General features: G+C 43.5%; 1 protein-coding gene across 1 annotated transcript in view; it reads right to left on the reverse strand.

Annotated features, from left to right (window-relative positions):
* Window positions 1-2,619: 2,619 nt before the first annotated feature.
* The window catches only part of LOC125435462 (translation initiation factor IF-2-like), a 39,897-nt gene continuing 21,176 nt past the window's right edge, over window positions 2,620-21,340 (reverse strand). The window contains exons 12-22 of the mRNA XM_048501662.1: window positions 20,495-20,521; window positions 20,179-20,205; window positions 18,912-18,938; window positions 18,596-18,622; window positions 17,050-17,076; window positions 15,752-15,778; window positions 13,671-13,700; window positions 12,076-12,105; window positions 8,332-8,358; window positions 4,359-4,391; window positions 2,620-2,866 (exon numbers count right to left, since the gene is read on the reverse strand). Of these exons, the coding sequence (XP_048357619.1) occupies window positions 2,861-2,866; window positions 4,359-4,391; window positions 8,332-8,358; window positions 12,076-12,105; window positions 13,671-13,700; window positions 15,752-15,778; window positions 17,050-17,076; window positions 18,596-18,622; window positions 18,912-18,938; window positions 20,179-20,205; window positions 20,495-20,521 (288 nt within the window). The 3' untranslated portion in view covers window positions 2,620-2,860. The remainder of the gene's footprint in view (window positions 2,867-4,358; window positions 4,392-8,331; window positions 8,359-12,075; window positions 12,106-13,670; window positions 13,701-15,751; window positions 15,779-17,049; window positions 17,077-18,595; window positions 18,623-18,911; window positions 18,939-20,178; window positions 20,206-20,494; window positions 20,522-21,340) is intronic.

A 21,340-nucleotide genomic window follows, 5' to 3' on the forward strand; every position in this document is an offset into this window, starting at 1 on the left:
AGGCAGGCAGGAGTCAAGATGCCCACCCAGAACCCTCTCCACCAACTAAGCCAGACCTTCCAGCTGCAGGTCTCTGCAGTGGACTGCATGTTCGGGTGCTGCCCGCATGGGACAGGGCAAGGTTTGGCCCTTGGGCCTTGGCACAACAGACCTTCACCCTGAACCTGTGGCCACACAGGCTTGTGTGGCAGCCCCCACCTTTTCAAGTCAAGGAGGCCAGCTAGTGACAGTCAACATCCACACACTGCCAGATCAGAGGGTTTACTTCCAGTACCTATCATATTACCTGGGGACTGAAGCTACATCCCCTAGGCAACTTGCTTCCCCAAATTTAGTTGTGCTTCTGTAACCCCCATGCTCAGAATGGGTTGACCCAGAAAGGGGTGGAGACTCAAAGCAGCAGAAGGCTGCAGAGCTCTTTGGAGGAGACAAGGCTACCAGACTCGGACCTTGATTTCTATAAGCCCTTAACACCTTGTTAAGGTAACTGCAATGTTGTTGGGAACTACTGGGAAGGTAGTTGTTTGTTTTTGCTATGTTGTCAATGTTGGAGTTTATTGTTTCAGGGTTTCTTTTTGTGGTTGTAATGGGTGAGAGTTCTCCTGGAAACCTTCATCATGTTGAATCCTGTTCATCAAGCCCTTGGAGTCTTCAGGAGCCAACCCACTTGCAAAGAAGAATTGGACTTGGCAGTATCAGTAGCCTGTAACTATAAGGACTTGAAAATGCAACCTGAACAGGACCTGGAAGTGTGATGTTAAATGTTGATGTTTGATGTTATATGTTAAGAAAGTAAACCATTTGGTTTTTAAAAATTTGTTGTTGCAAACTCATTTTCAAGTTCTGCCCCACAAAACCCACAGATAGAGGTTACACTTCCAATATCTTAATTCTATTTTAAATAAAACTTGGATGTGAATTCCATCTTGGGGTATTCCATTCTTTGGGCAATGACAAGTGGACAATTCCCCCTGACCCCAAGCATTCATTTCAGGGTCCAGCCATTAAGAAATGGGAATTCTGTCTGTACAGGCACCTGTGTGGTCTCTTCTTATTGACATATGGAGAAATGTGCCAGTTGAGGTGATCTGTGTGTAAAGGAGGGGACACCCATGTTAAAAAAAGAAATTAACATGAGATTTTAATGTAAATATGCTGTCCCTGATAAAAACAAAAACTGTTTTTAATGGAACATTCCAGGCATCAGATGTACTGGAAATGACCGTTGTTGATGACAGTTGTACTTTTCTTGAGCCCATGAACACTCAATCCCTCTGGCCAGGCATCCCACAGAGGACCCAAGTATTGGGGACCTGGAAGGTGGGCTTATGTGGCCGATCAGTTGAGTGCTTCTGCTTTGAAAAATCCCTCATTCTCACTTCCTCTGAGGCACAGGTTTAAGGGCTTGCCATGCCAACAGCCACTCATGTGGCCACCAATGAGTAGGGCTTGCTAAGTCTCCTTTGTTTTCCATCCACCTAGGGATGACTAACTACCTTGACACAAACCTCTCCTCGGGCTGTTTAACGCCCACCGTGGGTAGCATATTAATTCAGTGTATCTCTCCCCCCCACCCCCCACACACTATACCAGGTCCAAAGAGAAGCTTTGAATATCAGTTGTTGGACAGGGGCACAATTTTAGTGCTTTTTCTATAGTGCTATTTTCTGTAGATATTTTCGTGCTATTTTCTGTAGATATGTCCCTGAAGTAACCTTCAACACCCCTCTAATGTGCACTCAAGTTGCTCCTCACACCTATATATATATCAACCTCATACATACGCATTCATTGTAAAACTCAATCATAATGGCAGGCTGGCATGGTAAGTCCCCAGGGCCAATCTGCACTTCACAAGCCACATCTGACAAACAGATCGTAATCTGGGAAATTCTTCCCACAGTACCTGGGAACAAAATTAGTATCTATTGAGGAATGAATTGAGATACAGAGCAGGAAGTCCTTGTCTGTGAGGTCCAGCTTGTCCTGTAAGCCATTTCCCTTTCAGTTTCTATTAAAGGGACAAGACAATTTTTTCTCTAGACTATTGGGAAAACTACTTGTATCCCTACTTTCTTCAGTCATAGAATTCAGTTTCCAGCACATGCTCCATTCTTCTGCAGACCCATCCCATATCTGCATTGTTGCAGCATGGTTGCTATATCAACCTTTTCCCAGCCAATGAAGGGCTGTTTAAGGAATAGTCCTTCATCCTTAGATACTTCGTGGTGCTTTCCAATATTTTCTCCCTGCTCATACAATCCAGTGAATTTCTGTCTTTACCAATAACCCTCAAAACACACCCTAGGAATAGCATTAAGCATTTAAAAAGATTTTCCCTAACAGCTAATCTGAGGAGCTAAAACAATATTCATGCTCAGTTTAAATAACAAGGAGCCAGGCTTGGGCATCCGTACAGAGATAGCTTCTCTTGTTCCACCAATAATGACAATATCTGGTTCTGGTGGGTTTTCCGGGCTGTGTGGCCATGGTCTGGTGGCCCAGAAAACCCACCAGAACCAGTTGAATCCGACCGTGAAAGCCTTCGACAATGCAATGACAATATCATTTCCCACTCAAGCCAAAAATAAAATAATAAAATCACACACACCATTTTAGTGCAGTTTCATTTTTTTTATTTTTGCAAAGCGTTTGACATTCTGTCAGGCAGTAGGAGGGCAGTACATTTTACCCTCAGCCTTTTTTGTTACTCAGGAAACAAAATCAGTAACTGTTAATGAATTTGTCTAAATTTTACTACTGTCATTAGTGGTTCTCCATTTTCATTTGATTGGGTTGAAGGGACTTGAGCAGCAAAGCATTGTTGTGTTCCAGCATCTGTGTCAGGATCCAGTCATCTTTAATTCTTTTGAAGAAGAAAGGATTGGTGTTAGTACAAACAGTCCCATGGAATGAGAACTTTACCACAGACTTGGAGCAGGACTGTATGAAAGCTAGGATGCACTCCCCTCTTGTTTATAATAGTCTCAGAAATATTAAACAGAACCAATGAGAGGATTAAGAACATAAGAATGTTAAAAAAGAATCTTATAAATTAAGAACCTTTGCTGATGACCTGCTGATTTGTGAAAAAATCCGACAAAAAGAGGGCTGAATTTCTTATGTCTAGGTTGAAAGAACAGGATACTTAAGCAGGGTTTAAAATTAATAAACAGTAAAACAAAAGTTTTAACCAAAAATATGAATATTCAGGAAGGAATGGAGCTGACAAATAGAACAGAATTTAAAGTGGAAAAGAAGGTGAAATACGTGGGGGTGTCAGAATTGTATGTTGCTTCAAAATAATTATAAGATATGGAATGAAGTTAGAAAAATATTTTAAAATGGAACAATCTTCAATTATGTCTTCTGGAAGGAATTTTTTCAGAATCTCAACAGGGTGAATTCAGCTACTCTCTGGAGAGATTTTCTCCATTCTGAAGAATCCGCCTCCAATTTAAATGGCTCTGACTCTGAAGAAAGGCCTCTTAGGCTGGAGGAAGAGTTCATACTGAGTGGTATACCAACAGAGCCAGTGCATCCAGCACCAAAAAGTCTTTAATGGGACAGAGCTGCAGAGCCAATGCATTGTGCGGAAGGCGGTTCCCCAAACGACTAATAAGTTATCCACATAAATAAAACAAGAAGTTAATCTCTCTAAGAAATCTCAGCCTATTATCAAAAAAATAATGCCCCCAACCCCTCCCCCAATGTATGACAAACATTTTCAGATACATTGATGGTGAGCTGAGTAGTATTTTGTAGTGTTGTCCTTTTTCCAAATCTCTAAGCAAAAAGAACTCAAGAAAAACAGGAAATTTTACTGGACATATGAGCAGTTCCCCCTCACTTCAGTATGGACTATGCCCTGTAAAGATCTTCTACTGATTAGTTTTCTGAACTTCTCAGCTTTATGAATTCTATATTCACCAACTACCGGTACATCATGAAATAGAAATTTCTCCCATTCTTGATGAACACTTGAACATATTTGAGAGATTCTGAAATGATAGAAAGGTGAGTAGAAATAGAATGTGAGTGGATGTGTAAATTGTATGGGAGTTGCCCTTGGATTCCTTTTCAGACCCCAAATAATTAGTAATGAGATTGATACATTTTCTAGAGATGTGTTAGTGTTCATTGTGACCAAATTTACACTGTTTTGCCTTTTCCAAGCCATGTGCAAACTTCCTGATATTTGCACTTGAGTTGTTTTGTTTCATAATTTTCAACTTCATGGGACTGATATGTTTTTTCATCACCTCTGAGAAACCTTGAATTGGAGAAGGGAAATTGAACATAAAGTTCTTACTGAGATTTTTGTACAAAGAAAGAAATGAGAACTTAGTGATACTCACCTCTGGCTCAGCATGAATTTGCTGCTGCTCAGCCTATAATACAGAAATGAGAACTGTTCAGTATCAGTCTGTGGAATTTAATCCTCAACATTTCCATACGAAATATTTTCACCTAGTTCATTTTGTCTGTTCTGAGGAAAATGGAGCTACCTTCTCAGTCCTGCCAATGAAACCACTAAACAGTGGCCCAAATATTGGTCCATCTGCTGCAGTACAAGAGACCAATACCTTACCGCCCTGCCCTGTTTATTTAGAATAATTTAATTTATTAAATTAATTTTATTATAATAAAGACAAAAGTTACAGAAGTCTTACCATTTTTTTCCAAGAGAACCCATATAATAAGCATTTATACATTAGTACTTAATAATATAGTCTCTTAAACATAAGAATTACATTTACTTATATATTAAGATTAAAACATATATAGAGTCATAAAGTGAAGGAAATAGAAAGAGAAAAGTAGCATTAGATAGACTGACAAAGAACTGAAGTGTTTGGAGAATAAAGAGAAAAGAAAAAGGTGAAGAAAAAGAGAAAAACAGAATATTGGAAAGTAAAATTGACTTCCTCTTAGTTTCTATTTTAAACAGAAACATCTTATCTTCGTTTCTCAATTTCATTTATCTATTTTTTAACATTGCAGATATGAAAATAATTTCTTATATTCGTCTTTTACTTGTAAGAATTTAATTATTGGTTGCCATATGTCTAAAAATTTCTCCAACATATTACATTTCAGTAGATTTGATAACTTGTCATAAACAGCAAATTCTATTAATTGTGACAGCCAGTCTTCCACAGAAGGTGTTGAGGACGTCTTCCATTTTTTTGGCAAATTGGATCCTTGCTGCCACTATCATAATCACTAGAATAATTTCAATATGTGAAAGAAGAAGGTTAATGAGCATTCAGCCCAATCCAGAAGGGGGGGGGGACAAACTCACCTTTGGAGCTGGTATGGTCTCACGCCAATGAGGGTGCCCACCTTGCTGGCTCAAATGTCAAATACACCAGCGGAGCGGGGGGTAAATATGCAGGTGACTGAGAATAGTATGGCTCTGCAGTGCCTGACCCTGGAAGCAGCTGCCATTTCCCAGCCCTGCTGGTGCAGGGGAATACTCTGACATGGTTGAAGCATTCTGGGGGAGATCCTGGGGGTGGAGTCAATCTTAGTTGGCTTCCACCACCCTTTTGACTTGGGCCCGCCACTGCCAGAGGAGCCAGACTTATGCCAGCCTTTTGGGTGTCCTAGGTTTGTTTAAGGTTTTGAGGAATTCTCCAGTTGCTGGGTTATTTTCTTTTGCTATCTACCCACACCATCTGAATACCCTTTGGTGGTGGCATGGTGACACTGCAGCAGTGCTGTTCCAGACCATGTGGAGCTCTGGATTGGGCTGTTAGGTTACTTGAATTCTATTTAATGGCCTCAAAAGAGCCCACCTTGGAATTCTAATGTATTCCTCAAAAGGGTGAAACGCTCACTCATTCTCTTGATCATGACAGCATAGAAGTAGGCTGTAGTTTTGCCTCTGAAGTATACACTAGCATTCCAAACTACAGCCTACATTTAGGCTTTTGTGATCAAGAGAATGACTGAGAGTTCCACTCTGAAATCTGCTCTGAATACCACCAGTCACATGACTTATAATCTGTTTCATACAATAATTTGTTAGTGATGCAAAGGAGAAATTGTGGCCTTCCAGTTGTCTCATCCTGATAGCTTTAAAGGGGGCTTGGACAGATTTATGGAGGAGAAGTCGATGTATGGCAACCAATCTTGATCCTCCTTGATCTGAGATTGCAAATGCCTTCGCAGACCAGGTGCTCGGGAGCAGCAGCAGCAGCAGCAGCAGCAGCAGCAGGCCATTACTTTGACATCCTGCATGTGAGCTCCAAAAGGTATCTGGTGGGCCACTGCGAGTAGCAGAGTGCTGGACTAGATGGACTCTGGTTTGATCCAGCAGGTTCTTTCTTATGTTCTCAATCAGTCGTGAGTAATTGGCTGTGTTTTTAGAAGTATCAAAGCATTCCCCCAAACAATAAAAAACAACAATAGCAAGAAGCACCATGGCTTACTTCAGTGATTAATTGATAAAATAGAAATTTGCAATAAAACAATGCAACTAGATACCAGCTGGAATACACAACCCTGACCTTGATAGGCCAATGGCCTGATAGACTAGAAGGCAGCTTCATGTGTTCATGATACTCAGTCTCAAAGATTATATGATTGTCAGTTAGGTTCATGACATTTTTTGGCAGCCCCTCCAAAAATGTTCTGCCTACTTCCCGCCTTTAGAAGGCAGGTGACCTCTTTCCTAGTTTACCTTTCTTAAACATTTGACTAATTGGATGTACAATAAGCTCTATCTGCTGCTGGCCCTAATTGTGAGAAGATTTCTTTCAATAATTTGCTGCCTCATTATACGAAGAAGCCTCTATCCCCTTTTCATGGTTTCAAAGTCTCTTCTGGCTCAATTTTTGACAGATGGACAGAGAATAAAGATTCATCTAAAATCTAAGAAAAATAAATAACAGCTGTGAAATGCTGCATGTTGTGGCAGCTTTCATCGCTGAACCAGTGATTCGATGTGTTAATATATTTTAAAGAGCTTATAAGAGCATGGACTCAATTTTTCGTGTAACAGAGAATCACAAAAATCCTGTTGTAACGGAAAAGTAAAGGGATGTCTGTTCCTGATTCAGTGAAGAGTGTCATGTTTGCACATGGTGACTTCCCATCTGATGTTTGCATTTGCTCCTTTCTTTTTACATCCCCTGAAGGCTACAAGCACAGTGGACAGTTGAGAGTCCAGCTGATCAATGTTCTGACCTCTTTTTCATGGCCACCAGGTAGAGGTCCACAGGAGATCAAAATCAATTACATTTTAAAAAATACAGCTGACTCAAGCTCTTCGTTTGTGCCAGACAGGATTGTTCTCAGCAGAGAGATATGAGAACTTTCTAGATCATAATGGCAAAGATGACCATTCTGTTGGAATAAGCGACTTCTGCATGCCTGGACACTGGGCGGTGCTGTGTATCTCACTCTAACTGTGATGTTGCCTCTCTTGTTTGCCCTCCTTGTCTGGGCCAGGAGACCGCCCACTAACTTCCTTTCTTCCCCATGCTGGTTTCACTTCTGCTCTAGCCTTTGACCTGAGCCCATGGTCAATGGCAGCCTGCTACAGTGGGGCTTTCTCACTGCAGCATTCTCTTACCTGCACAGACATGATGGCGCATTAGTTGTGCCCACTTGTCATAGGGAAAGTAATCTCTTTAGACTAGGGTTTCTTTCTATCTACCTTTTTCCTGGAACAAAAGCTGTGAACTGGAGATGCTTGAATAAATGTAAGTTTTACCTTTTACCTTTATCTCTTGGGAAGTTTTTATAAACTGCACTCACACACACTACTGGGCAGATCCATGACTCTAATCTAAACTACATCTAACAAATTCAACATCTCAAATGCCCCAAACACGTCAAATGTGTCATCAGCTCAGCCTGTCTTTTCATCTTCACAAATCTTCTATAGGCCTACCTCTCCACCCACCCCATCTCCTGCTTATTAGCATCCTCAAATCACACATGAACAACCAGTCCTGGTTTAAAAATAGTAATATATTTGGAGTCAGTGGAACGTGGTTTCTAAAAACAGGCACGAATAAGATAAATTAGTAGAATGTTAATTATGATCCACAGGGAGCCCACCTGATCCATGTGGCATCCGCCAAAAAAACACAACCACCCTCAATTCTATAATGATAATGGTGATGATTCCGCTTTGCACATACCACCTTTTAATGTCTGCCTCCACTCAGCTGCAGACTATTTCTTTTTTTCACATATGCCCAAGGCTATCTATGGAACATACTATTTGATAGGTCTGCCTCTACAACACCCCATTTTCTGACTTTTGGCACCTGCAAGTCCCGCATATAAAACCAGCCATGGTTTAGAAATACTTACGGGTGCTGGTGCCTCAGTCACTGGTTTCTAAAAACAGGAATGGATAAGTTAAACAAGTAAAATGTTAATTGCGGCCAGATGTGCAGAGGTTTTTCTTGTAAGAACCACAGACACGGCTTGGATTGAAACGGGCCTCAGCCCTTTATTCAGAGGTGGGATCCAGCAGGTTCTCACAGGTTCCTGAGAGTAGGTTACTAATTATTTGTGTGTGCCGAGAGGGGGTTACTAATTGGTGATTTTGCAACATGATTTTTGCTTTAGTTATGCCCTCCTCTCAGCAGTAGCATGCAGAACTTGAAGCAGTCTAGCAGGAGGTGCACCGGCGTGCGTGGCAGCCTGCGCCTGCGTGCATTCGTTTCCCACCCAAGGACTGGCACAGCAGCTGCGTCCTTGCCACAGCCTCGCCCAGGAATGCCCCACCCCCGGAATGCCTGGCCACACCCCTGTCGTGCCCCACCCAGCCCCATTGGCGCTACACCACAGTTTGAATCCCACCACCATGGGAACCTGTTACTAAAATTTTTGGATCCCACCACTGCCTTTATTAATAACTATAATTATTAACAGAAGCTCGGCGATCAAGAGGAGTGCATCTTACCTGCCGGTCAGCGTTCCTGGCTGATCCCGGCTTCAAGCCCAACTCTGTTGGGTAGGACAGAGATACTGGACCAGTGGGGCGTTCTCCCCATTCTTTGTGGCCCCACACTGCTGGGGTGTGAGGCTCGCTTGCAGAGGCCTTTAGGGCATGCTCCCCAAGCCCGCCCAACCCCAAGCCTCTTATGGAGGCCCCCACAGGCGGGGAGGTCTGACATGCAAGCTCGGGCCTCCCCCAAAAGATGCGCTCCTCTGCCCAAACCGTCCCCCACTAGGGCTGCAATGATGAAAATACTAAATCCCCATCCCTTCCAGGAGGGCGGGTGGGTCAGTTTGCTTTCAGGTGCCAAAAAGGCCGAAGCAACTACGTGTTGCCTATCATAGGTAGCTTGCTCCACTCTGCTGCCCACGTGTGCCAGCACGCTTATTGCCAGGTGGTAAGGAGCAGCCGCCTGTCCGGCCCCAGAGACACGCATACCCCTCCTCTGGAGCTCTTACCACGTGTTCTGCCCCCTGTCGTAATTACGGGCCTAGTTGAATCTAGTGCCGTGATTTATGACATGCACTCTTTTTGCTCAATATCCTTTGTAGCTTTCCAGATCTTATTAAACAAAGTGGGGAGGGTTCTTTGTTGGGACTGTAATCACAAGGCTTTGAACCTAATACGTTCTTCATACAAAGTTTATGCTTTCAAACTCTGCTTTGGTTCCTCCAGTGAGCTCCTGATTCACTGCCCTTAGGGAGCAGGGTACATTGTGGTTGGTTTGCCTTTCTTTAAACACATGATTAATGTAGGAAGTGTTCAACTTCTATGAATGGAATGTTCAATTGTGATACTGTTTTGTTTGAAAAGATCCCTTTCATTGACAGGATTTATGTAAATTTCTTGCACAACAAATCTGGAGGTTCATAGGAATACCAAGTTCATAGGGATACCAAGGGAGTATGTTTTATTGCTTCAAATCCTTGTAGAAACCAAGAATCATTAAACTGTCCATTAGTCAACGTTGTTGGACTATGTAGTAACTTCCCTATGTCCCTATGTAGTAAACTAAATTCAAAATATGTGATTTGTTATGTATAGACCAATGGTGGTGAACCTATGGCACGGGTGCCAGAGGTGGCACTCAGAGCCCTCTCTGTGGGCACGCGCAAACAGAGTCCCCACCACCACATCTAGGCTGGCCTGGGCCGCTGGGCTCGATTATTAGCATTAAACCTAAGACCTAGTTTTGGGGAAGCAGTGTAGGTAACCCTGTTAAGCACTGTTAAACCCCACTGATTTTCATGCAAAGCACGATCCTTTACCTGGGAGTAAGCTCGGTTGCTGGCAATGGGGCTTGCCTCTGAGTAAACCCTCCTAGTGTTGTGATTCACCCATTGGAAGCGTTGTACGGTTGCTTCAAAGCAAAGCCACTGACTACCACCAAGCTTACTCCCGAGTAACACATGCCTCGGAGCCAACCATTTTTTCTAAACTAAAACCTCAGTATTCAGGTTAAATTGCTGTGTTGACACTTTGCGATAAATAAGTGGGTTTTGGGTTGCAATTTGGGCACTCAGTCAGTCAGTCAGTTTGGGCACTCAGTCAGAAAAGGTTCACCATCACTGGTATAGACTGTGTGAGGGATTTTTGTTGCTCTGCCGAAGTGTCACCAGAATCAGTGTTTTGCTTTTGCATGGAGGGGACAGCCACAACAATCCCCATCTTTCCATGCGTTCACTCATATTTGAGTAAAATAGGAGTGTGGCCAAAGGCTCAATATGTGGTGAAAGTATTTAAGTGGAATGTTTGTCTGATTTAGTGAACAACATCCCACTGTGAATTTCTCCCACTGTCTCCAGAATACAGAGGAAAGCAGGTCCTTTTTTTCCCTAAGGCCCCTTCCACACATGCAGAATAATGCACTTTCAATCCACTTTCAATGCACTTCACAGCTGTATTTCACTGTGCAGAATAGCAAAATCCACTTGCAAACCATTGTGACAGTGGATTGAAAATGCATTATTCTGCATGTGTGGAAGGGGCCTAAGATTCCCACAGGATCACACAAATGGAGGAATGCAGAATAAAGCACTTTGATGCTTTTCCATCAGCCAATCTAATGGGCAGATTTCAAAAAATCCCACGACATAGGAGACTATGTGTTTGCAACTCAGGGGAAGTGGACTCTGTATTACATATTTTATTGCATTGTGAACTCCATAAAGGGGAAAGGGAGGCTTTAATTCATCCATTGTTTATCCAGTACAGAAAATTAACTAGAGTTAATTCCGATTCAGCTCTTGTGAGAATTTTGCTGGAAGACCGAGTTTCTCTTATATCTCAGCAGGTAGCTAAATTTTGTATGCTGGCATATAGTAAGAGAAGAGTCATGTTGGGACCAAGAGCCGGACCACATGAGGGTGACCGTGGTAACGCTACAAGCTTATGATATTCTTTGTGTGGATTCTGTATCGTGGATTTCTGTACAAATTCGATTTTTCTTTTGTTTATTGTTCTTCCTTTTTCTTGTTCTTCTCTATTCTTTTTTGCTGGCCTAATGGCCGTAATAAAACTGACTGACTGACTGAGGAATGCAGTGTATTGTCGAAGGCTTTTACAACCAGATGCAACTGGTTGTTATGGGTTTTCTGGGCTGTGTGGTCGTGGTCTGGTAGATCTTGTTCCTAACACTTTGCCTGCATCTGTGGTTGGCATCTTCTGAAGATGCCAGCCACAGATGCATATTTGCAGGTGAAACGTTAGGAAGAAGATCTACCAGATTATGGCCACACAGTCCAGAAAACCCACAACAACCAGGATAAATGCAGGTTTTGTATACAATGCAGCAGTTCCATTCTTTGCACAAAGTCACTGTCCATTATGTTTTTCATCCATCCTAATTTTTTTGTATATCTCCAGACTGATTTTTTGGTACATCTCCAAATGATCAGTGCACCATCTTCCAAGCAACCCCTCCAAATACTGCAATAGTAATAGAGATGATGCCAAATCTCCTTGGACATCTTAATTTCCACATCTGTTAACCACTAAGCTATACTTCCCTGAAAAGTATTACTGGTTTGCCTCTGGACCCACCCCATTCAGTAGCTTTTAGAGCCCTCAAGTTATGCATATACAAACGGCAATATTTTAGAAGGACTTACCGATTCTGGGCAACGGCAAAACTTTTTTCCCTAAAAGAAGTCATGAATAACACAAATTACTGGAATGTTGGTTATGATCCTCAGTCTTTTTGCACTATATTGCTGCCCGAGGGTAGATCACTTCTTGTGCGAGGCCCCTCTATAATGCTACACATCATACCATTGCTGGGGTAATAAATTGGCCATAGCCATTGTATTGAGCAGAAGCGTGAGGCTAAGCTTGGGTCTGGATCTGGTCATGCGGGTACATGCTACAGCTCAGCAGGGCGGGTGCCCGGTCCCGAGCTTCGATCTACTGTGGGGCTCTGCCGGGCGGCCACTCCTGGCCAGAGATGTTCCCCCTTTCGGCCCGGTTCGACAGGGCAGTCGCCTCTTGTTGCTGTTGCCGTTCCCAAGGGGAAGGCGCGGCTCCCTAGCCCCCTTCCCCTTGCCCTTCCAGATGCGCCAAACTGCCGCGAACTAGGCTATGACATAACAGCATGCATTAACATATAAAAGCAGGGTGAGGTGGGTGGGCAAATCGTCAGCCGGCGAGCACATGGCCTGAACAAAGGAGGGCAAGTCCCTTTAAAGCCTCAGCTCGCTCCTCCTTTCATCCAGTGACGCTGCCCCTTCCCATAGTGGCTCCCTTTCCAGTTCCGCCCTTGTCTGGGCAGTGTCAGCTGGGCTCGTTCCAATCCCCCACCCCGATCAGCAACTCCGCCTCGTGGTAATTCACATGCGCTTTTTGTTAGCAGCATTCAGAAGTGGATTTTTCTGTCCTACTGTTAATTTCTCCCACTGTCTCCAGAATATAGAAGTGGCTCCTCATCTTTGCTAAAGACTCTCACATAATCACACCAATGGATCAATGACAGACTTAGGAGACAATAGAATACTTCCACTCTTTCCACATAGGCACTGTTCATTCTGTTTGTGTCCATCCTTAGTTTTTCATACATCTCCTGAAGGCTCTAAGCATAGTTGACATCTGGGAGCCCACCTGATCAGTTTTACATCCCCCCCTCAATCGTGAATTGTATTGGTAATGGGTTATGATTTCACCTTCCAAAGTCCCTTGAACCTATTAATTTTCACAGGAGCAGCAGTGGCGTCGGAGGTTAAAAGCTCGTGTATCTAATCTGGAGGAACCGGGTTTGATTCCCAGCTCTGCCGCCTGAGCTATGGAGGCTTATTTGGGGGATTCAGATTAGCCTGTACACTCCCACACATGCCAGCTGGGTGACCTTGGGCTAGTCACAGCTCTTCGGATGCTCTCTCAGCCCCACCTACCTCACAGGGTGTTTGTTGTGAGGGGGGAAGGGCAAGGAGATTGTAAGCCCCTTTGAGTAGAGAAAGGGGGATATAAATCCAAAACTCTTCTTCTTCTTCTTCTTCTTCTTCTTCTTCTTCTTCTTCTTCTTCTTCTTCTTCTTCTTCTTCTTCTTCTTCTTCTTCTTCTTCTTCTTCTTCTAATACCAGTTTCCTCAAATGTGGAAGAGGAAATCCGTGAAATGTACCCTTGGATCAGTCTGCCTCTGCACACACCTAATTTCCTGGCTTTTGGCACCCTGAAGTCATGCATATACAAGCAGCTATGTTTTAGAAGTACTTACGAATTTTGATCCATCACGGAGTTTTTTTCCCTAAAGAAAGTAATAATAACACAAATGATTGAAATGTTAGTTATGATTGTCAATCTTTCCCCACAATATTGATCGTAGCTTTATAGAACTTTTTTTAATGGTTCTTTGTGGGAACTGCAATCACCAGGGATGGGATCTAGCAAATTCTTCATGCAAAGTTGGTGCTGTCACATTCTGCATTGATTGATTCAGAGAGCTCCTACCCTTGCTGCCTTTAAGGAGCAGACTTCCTTTTTCCTGGTTTGCCTTTTTGTAAACACCTGACAATGTACAAAACGGTCAGGTTCAATTGATGTTGGTTTCAACCAGAGGCGTAGCTAGGGAAAATGGAGCCCGGTGCAAAGTCTGAGTTTTGCCCCCCCATGTTCATTAGTGTTTTTTGTATTTCTAGTGTTTTTCCAGTTGTTGGCCTGCAGGGGATGGAATTTTTAGGCTAGCAGCACCAAAATTTCAGGGTATGTTTTGGAGACTCTCCTGATGATATTACCCAGGTTTGGTAAAGTTTGGTTCAGGAGGTCCAAAGTTATGGACCCTCAAAAGTGTAGCCTCATTTCCTATTAGCTCCCATTGGAAACAATGGGGGATGGGGGCACCCCTTTGGGAGTCCATAACTTTAGACCCCGTGAACCAAACCTCACCAAACCTGGGTAGTATCATAAGGAGAACCTCCTAAAGACACCCTGAAATTTTGATGCTGCTATCCTAAAAACCTCACCCCCTGCAGGCCAAAAACTGAAAACATACCAAAAATACCAAAAAACCATAAACCTCCAATTTTTGTGCCCCCCACAAGGGGGCGCCTGGTGCAACACACACACACGCGCCCCCTGGTAGTTTCGCCTCTGGTTTCAACTTTGATATCACTTGTTTGATACCAGGTCCTCTTCACTGCCTGCATTAATTTATATTCCCAACCAACAAATTTGTAGGTTCCAAAGGCACCTTTTTGCCATACAACTGCACAGATTAAGTTTTTATTGCTTCAAAGACTTGCATGAAACAAGGATCACTTCAGTTTGTCTGTTATTCAATGGAGCTACCTTTTAAAACACATCTAAAAGATCTGAGTTGCTGCATGTAGTCTGTGTGCGGGATATTTGTTGCACTACTATGTGTCACCGGTTTCAAAACCTTACTTGTGCATGGAGGAGACAATCATCACAATCCCCATTTTCCCATGTCTTCACTTATAATTGAGGGAAAAAGGAGTGTGGCCAAAGTCTCTAAATATGGAGGAAGCATTTAAAAGGATGGTTGTCTGATGCAGTGAACAGCATCTTTTCTTTCTTTGGGTGTTTCCCCACTCACCCTGATCCCTCCTATGCCGCGCGCTGCTTTCAGCGCGCAGCATCCCTGGCGCGCGCCTGGGCATCCCCACGACCCCGCGTCATCAAAAGGCGCCGTTTTCTCCAGCGCCAGGGATGCCGCACGGTGAGGGGGTGCGACAGCGGCAGCTTCGGGGCGGCTGCGCTGTCGCCGCCCCTGTCATGGGGAGTGCCCCGGGACCCCGCGCTACTCTCCTCAAGTAGCGTGGGGTTTAAGGTAAGTGGGGAAAGGCCCATACTGTTAATTTCTCCCACAGTCTGCAGAATATAGAGGAAAGTGGCTCCTCATCTTTGCTAAAGAATCTCACATAACCACACAAATAGATGAATGCCAAGCTTAGGAGACAATTCAGCACTTCCACTTTTGCACATAGCCACTGTCCATTCTGTTTGTGTCCATCCTTAGTTCTTTAAATTACTCCTGAAGGTTCTAAGTATTGTTGACATCTGGGAGTCCACCTGATCAGTGTTACACACACACACACACACACACACACCCCCCAAGTCCTGAATACTGTATTGGTAATAGGCTATGATTTCACCTTCCGAAGTCACTTGAGCCTATTAATTTCCACATCTGCTAAACACCCAATTTCCTCCAATGTGATAGAGGCAATCTGTGAAATGTACTCTTCGATAAGTCTGCCTTTGCACACACCTAATTTAATGGCTTTTGGCCCCTGAACTCATGCATATACAAGCAGTTATTTTTTTAGAAGTACTTACAAATTTTGATCCACCAAAATTTTTTAGCTAAAGAAAGTAATAAGTAATAATAACACAAAGTTAAAGAAAGTAATAACACAAATGACTGAAATTTTAGTTATGATTCTCAATCTTTTCCCACAATATTGATAGTAGCTTACAGAATGTTTAAAAATGGTAATTTGTGGGAATTACAATCATTAGAGATGGAATCTAGCAAATTCTTCATACAAAGTTGGTGTTCCCATATTCTGAACCGATTCATCCAGAGAGCTCCTACCCCCATTGCCTTTTGGGAACAGACTTCATTTTTCCTGGTTTGTCTGTCTGTAAATGCATGACTAATGTACAAATTGGTCAAGTTCAGTTGATGTTGGTTTCAATTTTGATATCACTTGTTTGATCACTCCCTTCACTGCCTCCATTAATTTATATTTCCAGCCAACACATTTGGAGCTTCCGAAGGGCATCTTTTTGCCATACAACTGTACAGGTTAAGTTTTTATTGCTGCTCAAGGGTGGATCTCTTTTGTGCGAGGCCCTTCACCAATAATACACACTACTCCGTTGCTGGGATAATAAATTGGCCATAGCCATTTTATTGAGCAAGATAGATATTTATTATTACGGCCTTTTGGCCAGCCAAATTTTATTGAGCAGAAGCATGAGGCTAAGCATGAGTCTGGCTCTGGTCATACGGGTAACATGCTACAGCTCAGCAGGGTGGGTGCCCCGTCCCGAACAAGCTTCGTTCTACTGAGGGGCTTTGCTGGGTGGATGCTCCTGGCCAGAGATGTTCCCCTTCAGCCCAGTTTGGCAGGGGCGGTCGCCTCTTGCAGCTGTTGCCGTTCCCAAGGGGAAGGCGTAGCTCCCTAGCTCCCTTGCCCTTCTAGAGCCATATCCATGCGCCAAACCGCCAAGTGTCTAGGCTATGACAAAATGAGCATGCATTAACATAGAAAATTAGGGAGAGAGGGTGGGCAAATCATCAACCGGCGAGCACATGGCCCAAACAAAGCTGGGTGAGCCCCTTTAAAGTCTCGGCTCGCCCCTCCTTCCCGTGACGCTAGCCCCCATTTCTAGCATGGCTCCCCTCACCTTTTGCCCTTACTGGGGCAGCATCTGTTGGCCTCGCCTTTCCCCACCCCGAGCAACAACCTCGCCTTGTGGGTGATTCACAGGCGTCTTTGCTTCAACGACTGGCATGAAACAAGGAGCACATTTTGATAACATCGCTCCTCCCATTTAGTGGCCTTTAATGCATTAAGCCATCCATCTACAAGTCATGCATCTTCCAGCTGTGGAATAGAAATACTTACAAATGGTTGTTGTGCAGGAAATTGTCCCTAAAAACAGGCATAAAGAAGAAGAATTATGATGCACAATCTTTTGTGTATGATATTGTTTATAGCATGCAGAAGTTGGGAACTGCAGTTATCAGGGGCTGAATCTATCAGATTCTTCATACAAAGTATTGTTGAAGGCTTTTGTGGTTAAAATGCACTGTGCAGCTGTAGTCTGGTGGTTTTAGCTCTTGATATTTTATGGCAATGGTAGCGAACCTATGGCATGGGTGCCAGAGGTGGCACTCAGAGCCCTCTCTGTGGGCACGCACAAACAGAGTCCCCACCACCACATCTAGGCTGGCCTGGGCCGCTGGGCTCGATTATTAGCATTAAACCTAAGACCTAGTTTTGGGGAAGCAGTGTAAGTAACCCTGTTAAGCGCTGTTAAACCCCACTGATTTTCATGCAAAGAACTAAAGCACGATCCTTTACCTGGGAGTAAGCTCGGTTGCTGGCAATGGGGCTTGCTTCTGAGTAAACCCTTCTAGTGTTGTGATTCACCCGCTGGAAGAGTTGTACGGTTGCTTCAAAGCAAAGCCACTGACTACCCCCAAGCTTACTCCTGAGTAACACACACCTCGGAGCCAACCATTTTTTCTAAACTAAAACCTCAGTATTCAGCTTAAATTGCTGTGTGGGCACTTTGTGATAAATAAGTGGGTTTTGGGTTGCAATTTGGGCACTCAGTCTCGAAAAGGTTCGCCATCACTGTTTTATGGCATCTGTGGCTGGCATCTTCAAAGGAATGTCATGGTAAGATACGTTTCTCTCCATGGCACAGTGTAATTTGATGTGTGTGTTGGTTATCTGTTTTGTTCTCCTCCTAGGTGGGATGGGGCAAGGCACAATTGCAAATGTCCAAGTGGAGTTCATTTGCAGCTGCAATTTGTTATGTGTCCTGGTTGTTTGAATGTGGGTAACTCATCTCAGAAAGAGGAATGAGGTGAGGTGGTGGTTGGGTATGAGTCAAGGAATTTACAGTATCCCCTTCAAGAATGGGGTGGGATATAAATCCAACCACATAATTTTTTTAAAAAAATGGCCACAAAGCCTGGAAAAACCAAAGAAGTCAGTTTTTGTACAAAGTTGGTTCTCTCATGTTCTGTTCTGGTTCCTCCAGTGAACTTCTACCCCTTTAGGGTGAAGGCTATATTTGTGTTACCTCAAATACATGGCTAATATAGGAAATGATCTCTTGAATGCTATGGACACACCTGAGATGTGGCAGCCCATCTCTTTTTTAAAAAGGCTCAATACCACTATGATATTGCTTCAGCCTTCCAAATGCCCTTAAACCTACTTAATTCCTCCTCTCACTATCACCAGGCTATTTGTTTTTCTCAAACAAAGTAGAGGGAAGCTAGAGAATATACTGTTCTATATGCAGCTCACAATCTGTGGTTTGGCTACCCTTGGAATATACTATTCTACAGGTCCTCCTTTACACCCACCCCATTTTATGACTTTTACTGTTTTTATGTCATGCATATACAAGCACACGTAGCTTAGAGACACTTACAGGTTGTGGTGCTGCAGGCAATTGTCCCTAAAATCAGGCATGAATAAATCAAATGTTAACCATGATCTGTGCTCCTTTACACATAATATTCTGTGAAGTATTGAAATAATTCTGGTGCTTCAGCTTTCCTAATGCCCTTGAACCTTTTAAATTTCCCAAATACTCAGCACCAAACCATTTGTTTTTATCAAATGTGACAGAGGCATGCAATAGAATATGATACTCTGAAGGTTTGCCTTTACACCCACCCCATTTTATGACTTTTACTGTTTTTATGTCATGCATATACAAGCACACGTAGCTTAGAGACACTTACAGGTTGTGGTGCTGCAGGCAATTGTCCCTAAAATCAGGCATGAATAAATCAAATGTTAACCATGATCTGTGCTTCTTTACACATAATATTCTGTGGAGTATTGAAATAATTCTGGTGCTTCAGCTTTCCTAATGCCCTTGAATCTTTTAAATTTCCCAAATACTCAGTGCCAAACCATTTGTTTTTATCAAATGTGACAGAGGCATGTGTGACGAATGTCCTTATAAGGCATTCAGTTTCCAGGGTGAGAGTCTGCCCTGAAGGGGTTAAGCCCTGGCCAGCCCTGATTGGCTAGAGGGAAATGACAAGAATATAAATAGAGTCAGCCAGAGTGCTGAGGACTTTTTGCTCTTTGTCTTTTGGCTTTTGTGCCTTTGGGTGCATTTTGGTAGAGTGAGCAGATCAAGCAGAGATCTGTCACTGCTGTTGGTCTGGCAGGAATCAGACAGTGTACTCTATAAGGTGAGGAAGCTTATCAGAGACATTAGGAAGCCCTGAGTTTGTCGGAGAGTGACCCGCCACTCAGGTGTTTGACAAAAAACCTCTGTCCAGACTAAAGTCTGTCCTAACAAGTACAACACCAGTCTTGGGAGGCCCAGTCCAGTGGCAGTGAGGCCAGTTTGGATGGTGGGAGAGGGAGGCTTGTGTGCCAGAATCCCACAAGGCATAGACTGGGGTGTGTTGTTTTAGTGTGGTTAGGTACAGAAAGACTAGTGTCTGACAGAAAAGGGAGTGTGATACTCTAAAGTCAAATCTTTTTCTGAAGTAACATCTTTTCTGAAGTGACACCTGCGTGTGTCTGTGAATGTTTGAAACTGAAGTGCCAACAACATCTCTGAAACCATTAAGCTCTGAAACCATTAAGCTCTTGAAACCAATAAGCTTTTGAAACCAACAAGCTTTAAAATCCTCTCAGGTTACCTGAGAAGCCTACATCTAAGCCAGTAATAAACTTTTTCCAGTTTGTTTAAGTTACAACCGTTCCAGTCTATTTTTGTCTGTGTGTGTTCCTAGAAAGTGTGGTGTCCATTTAATCAGTTTATGGGCTACAGTACAGATTGGTGGCAGCAAAAACAAATTAAGTAATAGGAAGGTTCCTAAAACAACTACTGGGAATCCTTTCCTATAACAGAAGCTAGCAACCTCCTGTTACAGCATGCAATAGAATATGATACTCTGAAGTTTGCCTTTACACCCACCCCATTTTATGACTTTTACTGTTTTTATGTCATGCATATACAAGCACACATAGCTTAGAAACACTTACAGGTTGTGGTGCTGCAGGCAATTGTCCCTAAAATCAGGCATGAATAAATCAAATGTTAACCATGATCTGTGCTCCTTTACACATAATATTCTGGGCAGTATTGAAATAATTCTGGTGCTTCAGCTTTCCAAATGCCCTTGAACCTTTTAAATTCCCCAAATACTCAGTGCCAAACCATTTGTTTTTATCAAAAGTGACAGAGGCATGCAATAGAATATGATACCCTGAAGTTTGCCTTTATACCCACCCCATTTTGTGACTTTTAACTGTCTGCATGTCATGCATATACAAGCACACATAGCTTAGAAACACTTACAGGTTGTGGTGGTGCGGGCAATTCTCCCTAAAAAAGCATGAAGAACCCAAATAAACAAAATAGTAATTAGATTAAATGATGTTGCCGTGAGAGCCTACAGCAGGGTAATTGCTGAAGACCCTATGACTTGTTATTGATAGTATTGACAGTCTAGATCAGGGGTCTTCAAACTATGGCCCTCCAGATGTTCATGGACTACAATTCCCATCAGCCCCTGCCAGCATGGCCAAGTGGTAGGGCTCATGGGAACTGTAGTCTCTGAACATCTGGAGGGCCATAGTTTGAAGACCCCTGGTCTAGATTTATAAAGCAGGGCAAAGGTAAGATGGAAGCCATGTAGTAATTCTAGGGCTTTGATATCAATATGGTTTGTCTGACAAATGACATCAGTCTCTCCCCTCCTGAATCAAGTATGCATAGCATCAGATAATGTCTCCCCTAAAGACTCAGAAGCTCCTGGATAACAAAAGTCCAACCTTGAGAATGTGACCTGGTATATATAGAACTTGCCAATGCCCACACTCTGGCCCTTTCCGCACAGTGGAAAGGGCGCCTCTCCACCGGCAGAAATTATGCCGGTGGAGGGGAGGGGGCCGTTCGCATGGGAGCGTGCGAGCGGCCCCCCAGAGGCCAGCACAGAAGAGGTGGCTCCGCACCGAGTTGCCTCTTCTGCATCCCCCCACTCACCTTGTCCTCCAGCGTCGGTCTGGAGGGCTGCAGGGACCCACCCATGCTGCCCTCTGACCTCCAGGCATCAGAGGGCAGTGTGGGCAGGTCTCAGCAGCCCTCCAGACCGACGCTGGAGGATGAGGCGAGTGGAGGGGGACAGGAAAGCGGCCCCTTCAG

The sequence above is a fragment of the Sphaerodactylus townsendi genome, linkage group LG06 (assembly GCF_021028975.2).
Source record: "Sphaerodactylus townsendi isolate TG3544 linkage group LG06, MPM_Stown_v2.3, whole genome shotgun sequence".
NCBI classification, from domain to species: domain Eukaryota; kingdom Metazoa; phylum Chordata; class Lepidosauria; order Squamata; family Sphaerodactylidae; genus Sphaerodactylus; species Sphaerodactylus townsendi.